The sequence below is a fragment of the Nesoenas mayeri genome (assembly GCF_963082525.1).
Source record: "Nesoenas mayeri genome assembly, chromosome: 9".
NCBI classification, from domain to species: domain Eukaryota; kingdom Metazoa; phylum Chordata; class Aves; order Columbiformes; family Columbidae; genus Nesoenas; species Nesoenas mayeri.
Window position 1 is genome coordinate 8,246,193 of NC_137557.1, and position 19,931 is coordinate 8,266,123.

The 19,931-nt window shown below is 44.0% G+C and overlaps 1 protein-coding gene across 4 annotated transcripts in view; it reads right to left on the reverse strand.

Annotated features, from left to right (window-relative positions):
* The window catches only part of ABCC5 (ATP binding cassette subfamily C member 5), a 47,579-nt gene extending 31,305 nt beyond the window's left edge, over positions 1–16,274 (reverse strand). For 3 of the 4 annotated variants that reach the window (XM_080349359.1, XM_080349360.1, XM_080349362.1), the window contains exons 1-5: positions 16,169–16,274; positions 14,619–14,793; positions 2,832–2,989; positions 1,545–1,700; positions 635–782 (exon numbers count right to left, since the gene is read on the reverse strand). In XM_080349359.1, the coding sequence (XP_080205485.1) occupies positions 635–782; positions 1,545–1,700; positions 2,832–2,989; positions 14,619–14,747 (591 nt within the window). In that variant the 5' untranslated portion in view covers positions 14,748–14,793; positions 16,169–16,274. Of the gene's footprint in view, positions 1–634; positions 783–1,544; positions 1,802–2,831; positions 2,990–14,618; positions 14,794–16,168 lie in introns of those variants that run through there. The other variant, XM_080349361.1, reaches the window with a different exon arrangement.
* Between the last annotated feature and the right edge of the window lie 3,657 nt (positions 16,275–19,931).

Consider the following 19,931-nt stretch of genomic DNA (forward strand, 5'->3'; position numbering starts at 1 on the left):
ATATGTTGTTATCTTCATTACAACCCATAGCAACAAACAGCAGCAGTTCCTAGAGCCAATAACATGCTCTAACACTTCTACATGAAACCTGTCTGACCACTCCCTGTAGGATCAATAAAGACTATACCCACAGACTTCTTGAGACCTGCTCACATTAGTTTAATAAAATCGTTTCGTTCCACTTCTTGAAGACTGTGCTATTAATGCCAATAATCTAAGATTAGTGTTTTATCAGACTGAATTTTATTCCAAGGTAAATTTACAGAATTTCAAAGAGAAAAAGAAAACCATTGTAAGACCTGCACATCAGAATGTTATGCAGAAAGACCACATAATAGTTAAGGAAGAACTTTAAACTATACTCAGAACCAGAGAGAAAAACCAAGCGTGCATTTCCTCCAAGATACCCAAACTCCCCCACCCTCCTCCAAGACCTTGGCCTCGGTATTCAGCAACTGATCCATCAGCTGTAGGAAACCTATCTTCGATTATTGCATCACTCTGGAATTTTGCCCCAAAATATCTAGCTAGTCAAAACATTTAAGTGATTCTGTAATGAAACCTTAAGATTTTTATAGTTGGCCATGAGATGGAGCCCCCTGGGGTCGTTAAAAAAAGGATGGATATTACTTACTGGTCCACTAAAACCCGCGAGCTGCGTGATCATCAGACACACTATGGAAATGATGAGCCTGGTGCGGCAGAAAATCCACACAACCCTCCGGAGAGAAGCATCATCAGGCCCAACTTCTTTCAGTTCTTCCTGCCATAGTCTCTCCAGCCTGACCAAAAGACAAGCCTCAGGTTATAAATTTTTCACCACGAGAGAATGTACAATCTCATAGGCACTTCTTTGTGAAAATCCCAAGCACTTCCTAGCTTAGAGCAACAAAAATTACTAGATATCAAGAGAAATAAATACATGGTACATTCTATGAGGTAAAGAGAAATATCTGCATCTTGAAATACCTATGTTGCGCTAATTCTAGAAAGGAGGGATGAAAAACATAATGCCTTTTGCTTTGTCTGCAGTCTCTGTCAATCTCAACACACTGACTTGTCCGTCTTGCCTTGCTGATCTGACAGAAGAGTTGCAGAGTCAAAACCTGAGAAAAATTCTCATTAGCCATAAAACATAAGCTTGATTTCAAGATATGACCAATATTCAAATCCCCTTGCTACTGTCAGTATTACTCTTCATTATTTTTGCGCAAGATTCTTTTCAGTGTAGCCTTGAGAAATAACTTTGATTTAACACAAAGAGTTTAAACACAAATGCATATAAAATCAGAAAAACAATTGCAAAACACTCCTGGAGATAGAATCCTCTAAGTTCACCGAAATCAGTGAGCATACAGAAACAGTGTAGCAGGACGAATTAGTATATGAAGGATAAAACTATAAAACTAAATTCTGCAATTCTGAGACAGGCAGAATAAAATATTGGTGCTGTTATTCTAGGGCAATACTATATAATTGCCTGTCAATTAATGCACAAAAAAAAAATACAAACAAGAAAATAATAAGGAACAAGATAGGTCTACCTTCTGCAATTGACATCTGAAGACTCATGCCTTGATAAAGACCACACATCATCCATAAACAACTCCCCTTTCTTGTACGCTCTGTGGGCCAAAGGAGTGAGCCAGGAGAAGGTCATGCAGGAGAAGAGCCCAGCATTATCAATAGGGTGCTGGTGCCTAAAAGAAAAACAAAAAAGTCACAAACAAATGAAAAAGGGAACAGAATTGTAAATCCCTGAGAAAAACAAAGCCTTCTCTCATTCAAAGTACTCAGTACCACATGGCCCATGACAGTCATACTTGCTAAACAAATTCAAATGTTCTCAGTATCAGTCAGCAGACCTACAGCTGCAGCCCTGCTGTTCTGCTTTTGTCTGGGATAGAGTTAATTTGCTTCCTAGTAGCTGGTATAGTGTTGTGATTTGGATTTAGTATCAGAATAATGTTGACAACATACTGATGTTTTAGTTTTCATTAAGCAGTCCAGGACGTTTCAGCTTCCCACACTGTGCCGGGTACACAAGAAGCTGGGAGAGACAGAGAAAGGGCAGCTGACCTGAATTGGCCAAAGGGACATTCCATACCATATAACATCATGTTCAGTACATCTTTTGGGGGAAGCTGGCCAGGGGAACTGCTGCTCTGGGACACGTTGAACATTGATCCCTGCAGCTACATTGTGCATCACTCATTTTCTCTCTTCTGTTCAGCCTAGAGAAGCTGAGTGAAGATTTCACCAATATTTACAAATATCTCAAGGGCGGGTGTCAAGAAGATGGACCAGACTCCTTTCAGTGGTGCCCAACAACAGGCTGAGGGGCAACAGGCACAGACTGAAGCACAGGAGGTTCCATCTGAATATGAGGAGAAACTTCTTTCCTTTGAGGTGCCAGAGTCCTGGAACAGGCTGCCCAGAGAGGCTGTGGAGTCTCCTTCTCTGGAGACATTCAAAACCCATCTGGATGCATTCCTGTGTGATCTGCTCTGGGTGAACCTGCTTCAGCAGGTGGGTCGGACTAGATGATCTCCAGAGGTCCCTCCCAACCCCAACCATTCTTTCATTCTGTGATTTTACCGTTATTATTACTATTGTTGTTGCTTTCTTTTCCTTTGTTGTCCTATTAAACTGTCTTTATCTCAACCCAGGAGTTTTACTCTTTTTTTTTTTCCATTCTCCCTCCCATCCCACAGGGGAGGAAGGCAGCGAGTGGCTGCCCTTTGCCAGCTGGGGTTAAATCATAACATTTGCTTTGCAATTGGTTTGAAAAGCAAATACTTTATACGTTCTTTTATAGCCTACATACTTACTTGGAAGTAGTCCGTATGGGTTTCAGCGCATTCAGGCCATGGTGGTATTTGCCCTTGTGATGCTCCTCGTTCAGCATCCTCAGCTGGGAATGCACAGAGGTGTCCAGCGGCAGCCCCTCCGCCCGAGCAGCTGCTTCCAAGGCATCCTGGCATTCAATCTGCTTTCCCAAGAAAGATAGAGCCAGACTTCAAAACTAGGTTTAAAATCTACAAGTCCTGACTCCAGCAACTTTGCACCTCTTTCTTTTGAAAATTATTGACCAACAGCAACCACCATAATTTAAATGTCTTAGAGGACAGGCTTCAGCACACATCCTAGATCTGCATCAGATTGTTGCATTTGTAAAATATAAATTGATACCAGTATTGGGCTTGTGCATTCAAAGAATAAATGGACAGATGGGAATAATCTTGCATCCTGCCACAAGAAATACAATAGAAGGAAATTACAAAATTAAGTACCTATGACATCAGTTCAGGAAAACGAGTGGCTTACGCAGTGAAATGAAGACATACATTCGTGATGAATTTATAACCTCTTAGTATAATTTAGATATTCTTATACACAAAAAAGTAAAATTATTTTCAGAATACTACTAAACTCCCTTCTTCATAAGTACCTTGGATTAGATCACAAACCAAATATCCATTAAGCAGAATTGTACTTTTACCATGTTTCCTGCTTTTTCTCTTCATCACTAAACTAAAGGTAACAAAGATAACTGTTTTTCTCCGCTCCCAGCCACACTGCTCAATTGCTCAACAATTTTATTACCAACCATTTAGAGGGCAAGCCTTATCTTCAGCGAGTTTTCCCACAGCCCCAGTGAAAGGCAAGCCTAAATGCTAACTAAGAGGAGAATGGAAACAGCAATGATATGGAGTAGTCAAAATGATGTAGAGTTCAAACAAAACTTTTGATCAGAAGTTGGATGCGGCAAAGCTACCCGAGGGGACGAGCCTGCCACCTATACCCACACAAGTCTCGCTATTGGTTTTCCTAACTTAATAGACCATTTATTGCAGTGCCATGTTACTTGTTTTTTTTAATGGAGCTACTTTGCAGAAAAAACCAACTCAGTTCCAAGGTAAAAAATCTTCCTGGCTGTCTCAGAGATACCACATTTACCTTTATTAGCTGTCAAATACAGAGGATGTCAGAGGTAAGCAAGGCAGAAGTTCTGTAGGAAGCAAAAGGGGCATCAGGAACATTATGCAGAAAGGCAGGCAAACTCAAATACGTGAAACAGAAGAAAAATGCTAAGCAGCCAGCATGGGCATTTATCTCTGAAGATGGGGAGCAGGTGAAGATAAAGGAGGCAGCTGTGTTGTATATGAAAGAAAGGAGGATAAAAAAACAACAAAACACCACCACACACAGTGAGATCCCAGCCTTTCACAGAGGCAATCTCACATTTAACACAGGACGTAGCAATTTATTTGTTTGATAACTGTAACATCAGAGGATAATAGTAAAATTAGACAGGCCTGGAGTCCAAGCAAAACAATTTCCATCCCTTACTCATCTTGCAGACAAACAGTTTGATGTGTATGCAGTCAACATACAAACTAAACCCCACCCACCAAACAACTACTCTCTCCTCTTCCACAAGGCAGAACATCTTCCAGCACTCATAAAACTGCAGGAAAGAAGCTGCATCTCTCCTGGTCCTACTGTTGCTTGACAGGAAACCTGAGCAGACATATGAAGGATTTTGTTCTTAATCCCTGGAGCTGATACAGACTGGAAAGCTACTGTGGTTGATTTATTATTACAGAAAGTTAAAATTGTTTTATTTAAGCAGTAAAGAACTCTGAGTCAGCAATGCTGCAGAACAGACCCTCCCACCCCTTGCACATGGAAGGCAGAGCTCAGCAGGACTCCTCACTGCTTTCGGGTTCCCAGTAAGAAGAGGCAAATGGGAAACTAACAGCACAGTAGATCTCAGGAGCAGGGGTATATGGGGAGAAGTAGAATTACATGATCATCAGTCCTGCTTAGTGCTTAAAGCATTCTCCAAAATAAAACAAGACTCTAGGAAAATATACTCTGAAGTTTTACTTACATGTTTTCTCCCCAAAATTACAGTCTCTCCAAGCATAACCCCATTTAAAAGTAATAAAGGTTTTATATACTGCTTTCGCAGGTAGCATAAGCAATCCCTAAGACACTGTTGTGCAGACTTCTGGAAGTCACCAAACACAGGAGCATCTAAAAATGGGGTATTAGGTTTACGGGTCCAAACATTGTCAAATCTGTCATTGCTTGGTGAAGCAGCAAGCACTCTATGAACTTTATATTCCACAAAGGAAATCTTCCTTTTCTCCTTTCACTGGATTTGATGCAGCATATGATCTACAAAAGTATTACTAGGGGGATCTGCAGCATTTGACTCCTAGACTATTCTGGGCAGGGCATTATAATGAATTTTAGCTATAATTAGAACTGTTTTGGTGTGGCATCCATCCATACCAGCTGTCTCCCTGAAGTAGGAGCAGCAAAGAGCAGGCACAGGGCTAGACTGCAGACAACAGGTATGAGGAAGGACACCCTGATCCTTTAAACACCTGAATGCATTGACTGCAAAGTACTATCAGCAGACCTGAATTCACGCAGCACCAAGAGGAGACCACCAGACAGCTTTAGATACCTAGAAATTATGACTACAGCTTCCAGGATTGCTGCAATGAACCAAGTCAAGAAATTAGGGCCTCCGTTTGCTTCTACCTCCTGATAAGTGGAATAAGTGAAAGCTCATGTCTCTGCTGCCTTCCCAGAGAAGAACAGCTCTTTACAGCACCAGCTATATATCCAAACACAGGACTAGGTGCAACTGTGCTGTATTTCCCTTAAGTGAAAAGAGAACCGCCTGTTCAGAGGTGTGCTCTGACTTCCACAAGAGTTCAGAGATTCAACAGCTCGAAGTCCAATCATTCTAACACACTGTTACATATGACTTCAGCAATTGCTCTTCCAGGCTGGGATTAGCAGAAATCAGCAGCATTTGAGTCAGGGTTTCAAAGCTAGCCTGAGTTTCTGCACTAGTCTGAGGATGCATAAGTCTCCCAGTAGCACTTGGCACAGATATCAGGGATCTGTAGCTAAACAAGGTCAGGCTATGCATTTTTGTGATGAGCCTGAATATTTTATAGTAATGTATATATAGAGAGCAATTTTACTTGATGCACCTGGAGTCCTTGCTGAGGACAGATATATTTGTTTCTTCAGGAACATTGCTTAGTTGACCTTGCCCTTGAATTCTGGTAAGCATTAGCATTGAGGTGAGATGTTCTAAACTCTTCCCTATCAAATCCACTTATTCCTGCAACCCAAGAAATGCAGAGTTTGACATGTAGTGTTCATTTTACAACAGTAGCTGCTTTGTATGCATCTGAACACAGATGTGCACCTGCTTAGCCTTCTGGTATACATGAATCCTTGTCTTCTGTTTTGCATTAAATCTAGTATTCATGATCTCGTAATCAAAGGATACAGGATTCATTCAGAGCTGAGGTTGTACGCTGATCCACAGGAGATCCCTGTGGAACTGGAAATAATGATCAGCCTTAACTATAAATTGCCCTATAGAATTAGCACACTACATGTGTTCTGATCACAAAGCTGGGAAACTAGCTCCTCACTAAGCAGATCAAACTAGCACAGCACAGGCTGAAGATTTGGCTCCTGACGTGCTCAGGTAGGCAGCGCTATCCTGAACCACATGCCGCCAGCCTGCTGTATGCTGGAGGTGTTCTTCCAGTAATATCCTTTACTCAGGCCATGCCTAAGCTATAACACAACAGAAGCTACATAGGTCAACTTAGTACAACACCAGGAGTATCCAAGGAGTCTTCAAAAGCAAAATTCTGTGGAGGGGAACCAGCAGTGAACAACAGCAGAAATCCTGACATCACAGCATTTACAAAGCCTGATACAACAGCCTTTGATTCAGCCCACCCTTCTGTACCAACACATGTTTCCAAAAGCGAGGGGCACCCCACTCAAGTGTAAAACAAACTAGTAAACTCAAAGTAAACACCTCAGGGCTCCAAACATGTAGACTTTGAAATACTTTAACCTTAGTCCTCAAAAGGATTGAAATAAAGATTTTATTTGTGGAACAGCCCATTCACAGTTTTCAGTTCAGACCACAACTGACTGTTCCTCAGAACTAGGATATGAACATTTAAAACCAACCATCTCTGCCTCAAGGTATCAAAATTCCCTGCATGCGAGTTTTGACTCATTTCAAGTTAAGTTCTCCAGTAGTTTAGACAGATCCACTAAATCCTTCCAGCAATTCTTGCAACTGTATACTGAGTTTGAGAGAGTCATAGGGCAAAATGCCTCCAGCACTAATTTGGAACACTACAATGAAAGAGAGACTGCAAACTTTCCTTCACTGATGGTTCATCTGTTCCTTACACACTTTTGGTCATGAGCACACTGATTTACAAATCTGCTTTGGACAAAGGAACATCAACCAACAGTAGCCGAAGACAATACTGGCAAGTGGTCTGATCTGAAGTTTTATCATGTGCCTAAGACTTAGACAAAGGAGGGTTAGTGCACTAAAGATGACAGCTGACTTTAAATGGAAGCCATAAATAGCCAGATCACCATATTCCTCTAGAGAACATCTCTGCCCAGTGAAGGATTTTGGCTTGTTCCTCCTATTACTAAGTGTAAGTCTCCTCAGATACAGTTAACTCTCCTCCAGCTTTCAGGTGAACTTTTGATACATGACCATCTGATGGACACACTCCTTTCTCAGTTGTTAATGTGTGTGTGTATATATGTATCTATATGTGGATGACAGGTAGGGATATAACTTCTTCAAAGTGGTTAGAGAATAATCTTAAAACATTCACCAACAAGCACGTCAAGGATCTTTTGTCAAGCCAGCAAGTATTTTAGTAGCAGAAGTTCAATAGTAGAACAATTTGACAGAACATGATTATAACCAAGATAATACATTCAGATTTTGGGGTATTAATGGTATCATGGTATTATGATATCATGGTATTAATGCATCTTCAGAAAGCAACACTTCTTTGCTTCCACACAGTCTAATTGTATATGAAGTTTTCTAAGATAAAAGAAATACTGATGAGACAGATTTAAGTTCCACTTTCATTTGACTTGAAAAATTAGAAATAGTTGACATTTAGAGAAACACGTCTTCAGTATGTAGGCATTTCACTTGCCTAGATTTGCCTTCTTAAGCTCATTATTCAAACTTATCCCAGAGTTTCAGCTCTCCTGATCACACTGAGATTCTTCAGACAAGCTTTTGAAAGAACCACCAGAACAACAGCTTGAGAGTAAACTTGAGAGCATTTTACATGCTCCTGATAGAGCTGCACTGTCTACTTAACCCTTAAAATGCTTGTAGATTGCATAACAGTAAACCAAAGTAGAAATGCTAAGGCAGGCAAAAGTTTCCATCTTCCTTTCCCTCCTGTGCACTGCTTAGAAACATTGAGTATCATCAAGTTTACAACAGGAAAATTCTCTACAGCTTTTAACAAGGTTACATTGATAGATATTCTAGGCCCTGTCACAGTAGTCAGGTCACTGAAACTGGGTTTGAGGGATGCTATGCTTCAGTTTCACACACTGTTCACCTTAGCCTCCTTCAGCACTAGGGCTTGTGCTCCTAACTTCTCTCTCTCTTTTTATCTAAGATGTTGGTTCCAGTTACCCTCTCCTTCCTGTCATCTCCGTCCTCTCAGCATGACACATTATGGTGGCTGCTTTTTCCCCCCTCAAAGTCCCCTGCAGTGGCTTCTCTTTGTCTAAGAGGCCCAGCCTACAGCCACTTGTTCTAGAATAATGAACTGCAGAGGAAAACCATTGTTCTGAAACAGAAATTTCCCTATTCCCACAATTTTAGAGATTTATTATCACAAGATGTTTCTATCCACCATAGACACCACACAGGTTGTATTGGAGTTGTAGACTGTCATGTTTTGTTCTTGTGATGGTATACACCAGTGTTCAGTTAAAACCTCACCAACCAGGAGAGTAAGGTCCTGCATAAACATTCAAGGCACCATCTGCAGAACTGGTTTAGTCCTCAATCCACCTGAATTTCCCACTGCTGCAGCTATTCATCTACAATGTTACACTTTTAGCCCTCAGAGCTGGTGTCAGAGATAGTATAACAGAGCTGACCCTGTTGGTAGGAATTGGTTCATTTTAGAATGTATCACCAGTGGCTTACACTGCAGCAGTTTGTTCACAGGCAGGGGAAGAACACATAGAAGCAGGATTCATAAAGGAGCAGGCCTCACCTAGCATAGCCTTTTGTATAAGGTTTCCAAATATCAGCAGGCAAACGCTGTTTTCTTTCCTACTTTGTAGAAGAGTCAAGTGACATTATAAACAATGAAGTTTAATAGCATAAGTTTGCAATTTCATAACAGTTCTGGGAAGTATCTCCTCACAGACTGCAGCAGAGTACATCAATGCACTACACTGCAAGAGCTGAAACTCTAATTCTAGGTTTTAATTATAATCAGATTTATTGTTATATACCCATCTCTGTGTCAATTTTACATGTTTTATGACAGCACAACCTAAACTGAGTCATCCCTCACCTTCTACGCAGCTATAATCTGAGAAAACAAGGTCTCCAAGACTTCACTTGTATATATGCTAAGTACAGCCACAAAGAGTATGATGGCAGCAGTTACAAGTTTCAGAACATGAATACATATCCAGATTTGCTCTACTCTTGCACATCTCTCCTAGCACAGCCAAACACCAACAAGATGCTCAGCTGGGGGGCAACTGAAATGAATCTAGCACTTTGGCAGTTGTCTTGACAAAGTAGTCAACTGCAGTTTTGCCTTATGCAGTGAGCATTGACACCAGATCAAACTACTGCAGCTTCTCACTGTAATCTGCTCCAGCCATACAGGAATGCCTTTCTGGGTGGAGACTGACTCACAACACCTACAGCCCCTTAAGAGCCTGCTCAGGCTGCGATTCCTTAAACTCCTGTGTTTACTTGATTATGAAAATGACATCTTCTGGAAAAATGCAGAGATATCCAACAGCTTCAGCTACAACTAAAATCCTATAGTCAAGCTGTATAGAAGAGCTGCTCTGAGCATGCAGTGCCAAGGCACTAGTACCCAGGCTACACTGACATTCTTATTTTTGAACATGTTGTTCAGCACTGCTGGTTCAGATACTTGAGATGCTCCAGAGAGGTTGACAGGCAGAGTTATCTGACTGTTGGACAGTCAGACAGTGATAAATCACTTCAAAGCTATCAGTGCTTGAAGGATTTGTATCAACTCCAAGTTCTGATCACATTCTCTGTCATCTTTGGCAAAAGCTGTCAGAGACATACCTGAAAAATAAGAGATCAAGGTAAGGACAGAAGTATTAGTAGGGCTCCTCATAGATAAAGTTCACAACACGTTTTTCCCTGCATGTTTGAAGCAATTTCTCCAGTACCACACTGCCCCATTTCTTCAAATGCAGCAATGTGCACTTGCAGCTTGCCACAGATGGTGTAGATTCAGCTTCAGCAGCAAGAGCCTAATCCTGAATACTACATTCCAGTTAGAACCAAGTACAGCTTGGAGTATAAATTGTAAAGTAGTGCCCTAGCATTGTTAACTTACAGACTCAAATTTCAAGAATTGAATTCTCACAAGCTTTGTGTATCATGAGAACAAGCTGCTTCCACCTTTTCTGTTGTTACAAACATAATGGGGTAGGGGAGCAAAATGCTCACTCACCTGCTGTTCCATCAAATGAACATGAAATCTGCATTTGAGAAGAGCCTATTCCAAAAACACTTCTAGAACAAGTTCTTTCTCTTCCTCATCTGTCATTTTACAGTATATTTCATGGACACAATGGGATCTGTCCTCCTCAGGACACACTGCTTTCATGAGAAAAACTAAATACAATTACTTCAGATACAACTTGAAGCACACAGCCATTTCAAGAACAAAAATTTCTAAAGCTGTAAATATAAATCAATATTTCAAAACATCACTTAATTTTATTTACTAGTAACATAACAGCTTCTTACAGATGAAGACTACCAACTACAGTGCTAGGCAGCAAGTGCATCTACAAGTCATCTTCATTCAAAACAGCCATGAGCCCCCAATCCAATTAGTATGGTATTATGCATCAGGAATAGGTAGTTAACTCTCTATTTTGTAAGCTATATTAAGGTCTCCAACAAAAACTTTAAAATCAATTGTTATAAGAACACAGTGCAGAAGCTTATTCGTAAATATGTGCATTCACAAGTTGAATAAAAATTGTTCCTTGAATTTCAGTCCCAGAGTACCTATTTAAGAGGTCCAAATTTCTATAGCAACATTCCCATTAAGCACCAGGAAATTCTGGATTAGACCTACTTATATTGCAGCACGATTTCAATTATGATTCCAGGAAGCCTATTTGAAAAGCTCCTGTCTTTCAAACAAGTGACCTTTCAGGCTGTGACCAAACAGTGTTTAATCTTCTAAGGAAAGAATTGCAAGTTCTTTTTCATTATTGTGATGAACACCCATTACAGCATCCTTTCAGCAGGAAACCTGAACACCAGTATGGAAGTTTCAGGACAGAAAGAGCAAAGTCAAATACAACCTCTAAGCAAGGCAAGGAAGAGAGACATACAAAAAGGCTCTGGGATCTTGGCTCAGTAGTAAGATCAGTCTTTCACCTGTAAAGATCTTGGTCAGGCAATCAGCTAGTCTAGTCCACTTCAGGTTAAGAAGGATGTATAAAAAGCAGCAATATAGGCAACAGGAAAACCAATGAGTCATGTTATTGATCAGTCAAATGTACCTGTAGCCCTGCCAGAAGCAGCCACTGCCACTGGCCATTAACCAGAGGCAGCACATTCCTGTACCCTCCTCAGAAGGAACTACCCAGTTCTGCCTCACACTTATGCTTTATGAGGTACCTATGCAACATATTAGCAAGATGTCTACCTCATGCAGTGTAATTCTGCTGCAAAACAGTCTCAAACCTGTATTCCACAAAGATCTGAAGTTAGTGGTGAAGTAACAAGCTTAATCTGCTTGCAGCTTGTTACTTGCAACACAGATGATGCTTACAGCTTTGTCATATGCTGGTCAAGATAGTTCAAATCCTAAACTAGGTCTTCTGCAAGAAATTTGAGTCCCAAAAACTCTATTACTGGCACACTGCACTCTGTCCAAATGACAGAGTTCCACTACAGCTTAGCTGAAGGGCTGTGGTCCTACCCTTCTTCACCACATCAGCCCTCCATTGTGTTCTGTCACCAGCTGTGCCAACATTTTCTCTATACACCAACTTGGGCATCTGACCCAGTCCCAGCTTTCATAAAGGGCAAAGTAGCAAAGGACACAGTACCTCTTCTGCCCGTGAAATACCATTTTTTAACTGCTGAGCTACAGCTTCTACCTCTTTTGTCAGAGGCAGAGAAGAAATGCTTGACCAAACAGTTACAGTTCAGCCTTACAAAATAAGTCTTGGGATACCCCCATTACCAACAGGATAACATCCCAACAAGTGATAAAGCCAAGAATGCTGCTGAAACCAGAGCTTGTTGCAACTAGAAAGGAAGAAAACTGGTATACAAACATGAACATGTAACTTAGATAAAGTGTTATAAATACAGCGCTTTTCACTTAACCTCAATATTTTGCAAGTAAGTAGGATTTAATCTCACCAATATGCAGCAACAAATTCTGAGCTGTTTGTGTTTATGGATTGTATATATACAAGCTATAAGGCTAGCAAAAAGGGTACTAGTGTTTGAGCTAGAAATAACTGAACTCTGGCATACTGAACAAGATAACTATCAAAGTAAAATGGGTAACATGTCAGAACTAGCTGATTCCATTGGCAAGATGAGTTGAGTTGATTCTTCCACTCAAAGAAACCAAAACAGATAAAGTTCTACGTAAGAACTAGGGTGAGCCACTTCCTTGTATCAGTAAAAGCAAGTTTTACAAAATCCTTGATTTGCAATCAGTTATCTACACCTACTACTCTGTAGTCACACCGCATAGGCAAATAAGTAATAGGGGTAGAAGGGTAAGGTAGGGTGAGAAGGGTAAACAAGACTACAGCAATAGTTAAGCTGATCTGAAGTTGCCTCAAAGTTATAGACTTCGATGCCACGCTGTACAAATGTGCAGGATTTAACTTCCTTCCAGCTTTCAAAAACAACCAATATGCTGGTTTTATTTAATCCATTTAAAAGGTTTAGAAATAAGGATTTTGTCCTGAAACATTAAAAACAGGCATGAACATGATTAGATGATGCAGAACAACGGGCAGAGACAACATGCTATGATTACTGCTAACTCCACTGCCAGTGGTCAGGAAACAAAGCTGTCCGCCAATGGCATCCCTGTTGTCACCACTAATGTGACAGAGCAGATTTGCTACTGGATGATGTGCAGTGGATGGCAAGAAGCTGCACTGTGACTCCAGAGAGCTCTTAGTTCTACATCAGAGCCTGCTCTAATGCAATCAGACACTCCACCTTCCTCCGAACACCGTCAGCAACGCTCTGCTGAGTCATAGAGCCTGTAGGGACACGGAGCTGCAGGTACCAACTGCACTCAGCCTGCTGCAGAGCACTCCTGTCTCAAAAAACAGCAGTGCAGCATTGTTACCTCACATAAACAGCTGGCAAAACCCTTTAAGCCCCAGTGAAGCAAGGTAAGGCTTATCTGAAGTACACAGCATCCCAGTGTGTAGTATAATGCAGCAAAACTCAAGCCTTTTAAAAATCTTCACAAGTCTTCCATACAATTACAGTGACAACCCCCATTTCCAACCCTCTCACGCCAGGTCTGTCACAGGCAATCGACATGGAATGCCCAGCAAAAACTTGCAAGGCCCTTGTCATTGTAAGAAATCAGACATAAGCAGTATTAACTTTGTCTCACTTCAGAAAGTTCTCCATTAGTATTTTAGGAAATGCTATGAACAAGATATGCAAGAAAATATTTCAGTACTAGCATTCAGAGCAGCTAATATTTTAACCTTCATCAACTGGCACAGGCTACTACTTTCAGACCACACCTTTCACCAGTGTGGGTATTTCCATTTATCTGAGCGCTTCACCCCCCCACATAGCACTTGGTATATCCACTCTTTTCACTGGGAACAAGCTCTAAAAATTAGAAGCTCAGAACAACGACATCCAAGGTCTAAGCCAGAGATTATTTCAAGACCCAGCTCTCAAATTAAACTAGAATTAATTACAAAAGAACCTCGCCATGTCAAATACATAAACAAGAGAAGAAACAGTATTCAATACAGATTACTTCTGAGGGAAAATGTAAAAGTCTTGCTACCAGAACAAGCTAGACATCTGCTTTAGAAAGTTAATCCTTGATAAAGACACAGCATGATTAAGAGTTTTTTCAGCTGCCAACACTGAACAGTTCAGAATTTGTGCCTAGTTCTTCACTGTTTTTACTTTGTTGTAATGATTCTCAAATACAAAAGCTTAAAACATTTCCTGAATTCACATCAAGATCTGAACATTTGAAAAAAGTACATTTTGTTTAAATGTTACTACAAAGGCATTTAAAAGTTTAAAAAGTCTTAAGTGTTCATACATGTTACTAAGCTAGCTACAGTACCCCTTGGAATGACCTTTTTCACACAACAGGGAATATTCGTTATTGACCTTCAATGCAGTGAATCTATATAGAGCTGGCACAGCAAGAAGGCGGCTGCTGCACGTAATTTAATAAGCATAGACTGCAAAACAAACAATGAAAAGTATAAACACTGACCTTATATTTAGCATGCTGAAATTTTGACCCTTCCTGCTCTTCATGCTGCACTGAGTTGGCTCTCTCCCTCACACTTCTATACCCAGGACTGGGTATAATGTACTCTTTTCCTATGTCGATGTCTTTCATCTTCTGTAAACGCCAGGGTTTACACGTGTATTTTCACCTCAAGTATCTGAAAAATAATTAAATTCCACTTAATTATATGCGATGCCCAACACACCAGTTACTTTTAGTCATCTATTTTTGAAGTTCTTAAGCAAAAAGAATCAAAAAGCAAGCATATAAGGGGTTTATTACAAACTGCATTAACATGACTTTGGAAGCACACACAAGACTAACTTCTCCTGAACTAGTTTAAACATACCCTGAGGTAACCAAATAGTACAATGATTCTCAATGCACTAGAGTGCTGTTACACTTCCTCCTTTAGAACTCTGAAATACCATTATGCAACCTCACAGATTAAAGTAATACCTACAGTACTTAGTTGAAACCTTGAGCAACTCTACTTGGAAGATCAAATACTTTAACTGTTTTGTTAGTTGCACATATGCAATAACTTACCAGTACAAAGTTTTGCAAAACCGATCCCTCTAGAGATACCACATAATAAAATTAATCATTCCACACCAATAAAGAAATAGATATTCCTTCTCTATAGCCTTATTTGCTTACTCCATAAGCTTGGGCTATCATTAAGTATGAACATACACAGGACAGAATCACATCTTCAGTGCTGCAGGGTTTCCCTTAACCTACAAAACTGCCCTAGAAGGTCAGAAGGAGAATCAGAGTCCCAAGGAGAAAAATCACCTCCCACTGTAAGACTTTGTTTTATAACTCTGCTTTATTACATTCTGTCCCTTGCCTTAAACTAGCACGACGGAAGAAGCCTCATTAAGCTGCATCAGTCAGAATCTGCATCCGCAGGTTCGGCTCGGTGCACCGGGCTGCACAAACCGCTCCTTCCCCGCCCGCTGGCACCGGCCGCCTCCAACGCCGCCCCCCGCCCGGCACAGCTCGGCGCTGCTCCCGCCCCCCCGGGGCCCCGTGTCAGCTCCGGGCGAGGATGCCGCAGGGCGGCGGGTCCGGGGCCTGCAGCACCCCTGACTCTGCACCCCTCCGGCCACAGGGGAGCGGGCCAGCGCCCGGCAGCTCGGGGGTGGTGTTCCCGGTTCCCTCCCCCGCCGCACCGGCGTAAACAAGAGAGGCCCTGCCTGCTCAGCGGCAGATCCTCCGCCTGCTCCAGCGGGGGGATTGGACTAGATGATCTTTTGAGGTCCCTTCCCTTTTGAGGTCCCCTGACACTCCGTGATTCTGTGTGACAGCGATGCCCCGAGCTCTCGGCGGGAGGGAGGCGCGGCGCTCTTCACTGATGGAGCGGGAGGGGGGAACGGGGCTGCTCCACCGGCCTCCTCACAGGAAAGAGGGAGGCAAAGTCGCCTCCTCAGCCGCGCGGTGGCCCCCTCACCCACGCACCAGGTGGCCTCCCGCCCCCACCTCAGCACCGGCCCCCGGTAACGGGCGGACCAGCCGGCCCCGCTCACCTCCGCCCGGCGACTGGCCCCGCTGCAGCTTCCCCACTCAGCGGCTGGGACGCCAAACAACATCCCTTATAGCGGTTCCGGCGTGCCCAGTGCGCCTGCGCAGAGAGGAGGGCGGGGACTGCCGTGGCCGCTCCCGCGCGGCGCCCCACGGGAAATGTAGTCCAGGCCGCCGTGGCGGCCGCACACTTCTAGCGGCTGAGAACTACGTTTCCCAGGAGGCCCCGCGCGGGGGCCACAGCCGTCTGCCCACCCCTCCCAGCCGTGCCCCGCCCGGTTCCTTCCCGCCGCTCCTGCCGCAGCGTGGGGGGTCTGGAACGTTCGCCACCGGCCGGCGCGAGCCGCAGGTTACGGCAGCAGCGCGGTGCAACGCAGCGTCATGCAGCGCAGTGCAATGCAAGCGCAACGTGGTGCGGTGCGGCACCGTGCACCCCGCGCAGCGAATGTGGGATGGGCCGGAGCACCCGGTCTGCTCGGGCAGCCGCACGCAGAGCCGAGGGACCCGCAGCCGAGCTGCGGGAGGGCGCGGGTGCTCTCGGTTCCCCGCCCCGTCCCGCCGCAGGCACTGCCGCAGGGCGCTGCCTGGTTTGCGGAGGCAAAGGGGGGGCGGGGACGGCCGGAGCAGCAGCGGCGGTGTCTCCAGCGGTTGCACCCGCCTGCTCCGCCGGTTGGTGGATTGCACCAGCCCTCGCTTGCTGCCGGCTATTTACAGCCTTTCGGCCGGGGAAAGTGGGACCGTGTTCTTATCTAGGGCTTAACTCGGAGCACAGCTGGGGGAGCGCCGGCTTCTGTGTGCACCCGTCAGGCACAGCCCTGCAGCTCTGCAGCGAGCCGGGCTTGGAGCAGCACCCGCGGGAGCCAAGGGAAGCGGCTGCTGCGGGGATTCAGACCAGCTACACGGGCTGTGAGCTGAAGGGGATGGAGCGCGGCCCTGCATCCCTGCGTGGCGGTGGCTGAGGGGCAGCAATGCCCCCACTCCCCCAGCACAGTGTGACAGGGTATCCAGCCCCTGCCTCAGGGGCGTCGTTGGAGGAGGAGATGGACACAGCTGTATTTCCTCTCGGGTCTGTAAATATCTGAAGCGCAGCTCCTCCCCTGCTGTGTTTAAATACCTTGTCCTCATCTAACATCTTTCCAGCAGCCAAATTTGACCAGTGTCTCATTTAAGTGGTTTATATAACAAGTGCCTGTTTGCACCGCAGTCCTTGATCTCCCGTTAGGAATGTTTGTGAGAATGAATTTGATAGAAAAGCTGAAATAAGTGAAAATGGGAGATGGAATCTGGAAGTAAAACTCACCCCAGAATATTCCTTCCAAGCCCACAAGCCAACAACACAGGTAACAGGTGTCACCGTGCAAGCAACGATTCAAGGACACCCTAAAGGTACAAGAGGATCCCCTCAGAGCTCTGTGACACATACGATTACACATCCTGCAGAGCTTCAACTCAATTTCTGGCAAAAATGAGAACCAGCTCTGTTGCAAGTGCTCTAACACTTTGGGACAGGACTGACAGACAAACACACAGAAGCAAGGCCCTTTCCATAGTGTGGCAGCTGAAAGCACACATGGCCACTGCATTTTCCTGCAATCTGTTCCCCAGGACTCACAATCATGCAATTCCAGATTGATTTGGCTGAGATTTTATTGGGAAGGAAGCTGCAAGGTACACTTCATGCTTTATAAGTGCCAACTCCCAGCAAAAGGTGGATTTTAAGGCAGGAGGCAATTTAGAGTAAGTCTTTGAACAGCCACTAAAGAGACCTTTGTCTGCATCATAAATGCTGGTGTGTTGGGGTAGATAGATGTGCAGTTACTGAGCAGTGTAGTTAAACAGCATAAACAGAAAGGACAAGGTGTGAATGATGGCAAGAATTAAACTGTTAAAGCTTCAAGGTGAATTACTTGTATTTTAGGGTGTTGACCTGCAATTGTTCTGAGCATGAGCGTGTCTTTGGCCCCTGGGCTGTGGCAGCAGCCAGAGCTGCTTTTCAGAGGTGGCTGGCAGTTTTTGAGCTGATGAGATGTTGAAGCCCAAAAGCTCTGTATTGTGTGCCTAGAGGGAAAGAAGAACATGAACCTCAGTTATGCCAAAGTGGTTGCAAAATGTGTTAGGAAAGATGAGCAGAGGGTGTTGTTTAAGCCAAGGAGCCAAGGCTCTGCCTACACTTGTTCTGTCCTTGGTTTCTCCAGTGCTGGAGCAGATTTGAGAGTAAAAGGGAGGGTGTGAGTGCCAGTACAAAACTGTGCTGGTAAATAATGATGCGCAGACTCTGCTCACGCCAGCTCTGGGTGATGGGCCAATGGCAACATCAGCTGTGTTTTCAAACCTGTGGTCCTGCGAGTGCACATACTCCCTTAGTCTGATGGTGGGAAGAAAATGCTTGTGTAGGCTTAACCCACTTATAAGTGTGTCACGAGTTTCCTCCAGCATTTATTCTGAAGGATATAAATGTGCTGGTGCTACCAGCCAGAGGAGCTACATCTTTAGCTCCAGTGGCAGCAGCTAATGCTTTTATTGCTGTGAGTCCCGGATTCATCCCTGCGGGATGGCAGCTGTTACATAAACAAGGCCTATACAGTATTAAAACTTGCCCTGATTCAAGATCTGGGATTTATCGTAACCAGCCCTGGCTGCAGCAAGAAAAGCACAGCCAGACCAAAGAGCACACGGCAGCTTCAAAGCCAACACCTGCAGACCATGGGGGAAAGAAACAACACCTGACAATTAGCTTTCTTAGAGGTGTCCAGAATCTGCTCCCCTCCACCCCAAAACAAACATCAGCAACCAATTGACAGTTATACTTGAAACAAAGCAACTTGAGCCGTTGGAGCTGATAATGGAGCATGTCTGGGTGGACCAGGAAAACCAAGGCTCAGTTTGTGGGAGTAATGGTCTTTATTTATCCAACTCTCCTGCCGCATCTTTCCCCATAGGAGACATATGGAATGCCAGGAGAGGCTTTGGGCTGGCAGGAGCTGAGGGCTATCATGGCAGCCTTGCCACCAGCCCAGTGCCTCTTTCCAGACCTCTGGGCTGTGCGAGGATGGCCAGGGAACACAACATGCTTTGGTCAGGCCAGATGGTGCTTGAGGAGGCGTCTTCCTCTGACACCAATCTGGACACCCCTGTGGGGAGCTGTCCTTCTCTCTCTCCCGAATCTCCTTTCCTATGTACCTCATGCACAGAGGACATCATCTTACCCTTCCCCGCTGGGATGCCAGGTCCCAGCTGCTGAGGCGTGTGTTCTTTGGCATGGATTTCCTGGATTCAGCCCTTCCCGATGAACCCGCTGACAGTTGTTACGCTTGCTGGTGCTTTTTTACTCTCTCGCTGATCAGAGATCTCAGCCATGAAGTGCAGAACTCGGAAATTAATTGGATGGCTGAAGGAAAAGTCCCATGACCTCAAATTTAGCCTGCAGCGCTGCAAACCATAACAAGTCCAGAAATAGGGAGGTCAGGAGAGACTGCATTCATCAGTTTGTTCCTGATTCTCTATCCCTGTGCAGTGCCTGATCTTTTATTGTCCATCATTTTCAGGCCTCTCTCCCACACACAGCCTATTAGTTTTGGACTTTGGATTCTCAGAGCAGACTGAAAGATACTGCTACTGCAAGTCACTCTTCTGGAAAGCAATAATTTAGCCTCACCTGGGCCATATTTCTCTTTCCTAGGAGGTGCCAACCTATGTGGGCAGCTTAGCAGATTGAAACAAGCCTCAGAGATCTGGGGCTGCTGAAATACCTGTGTACTGCCTACACTT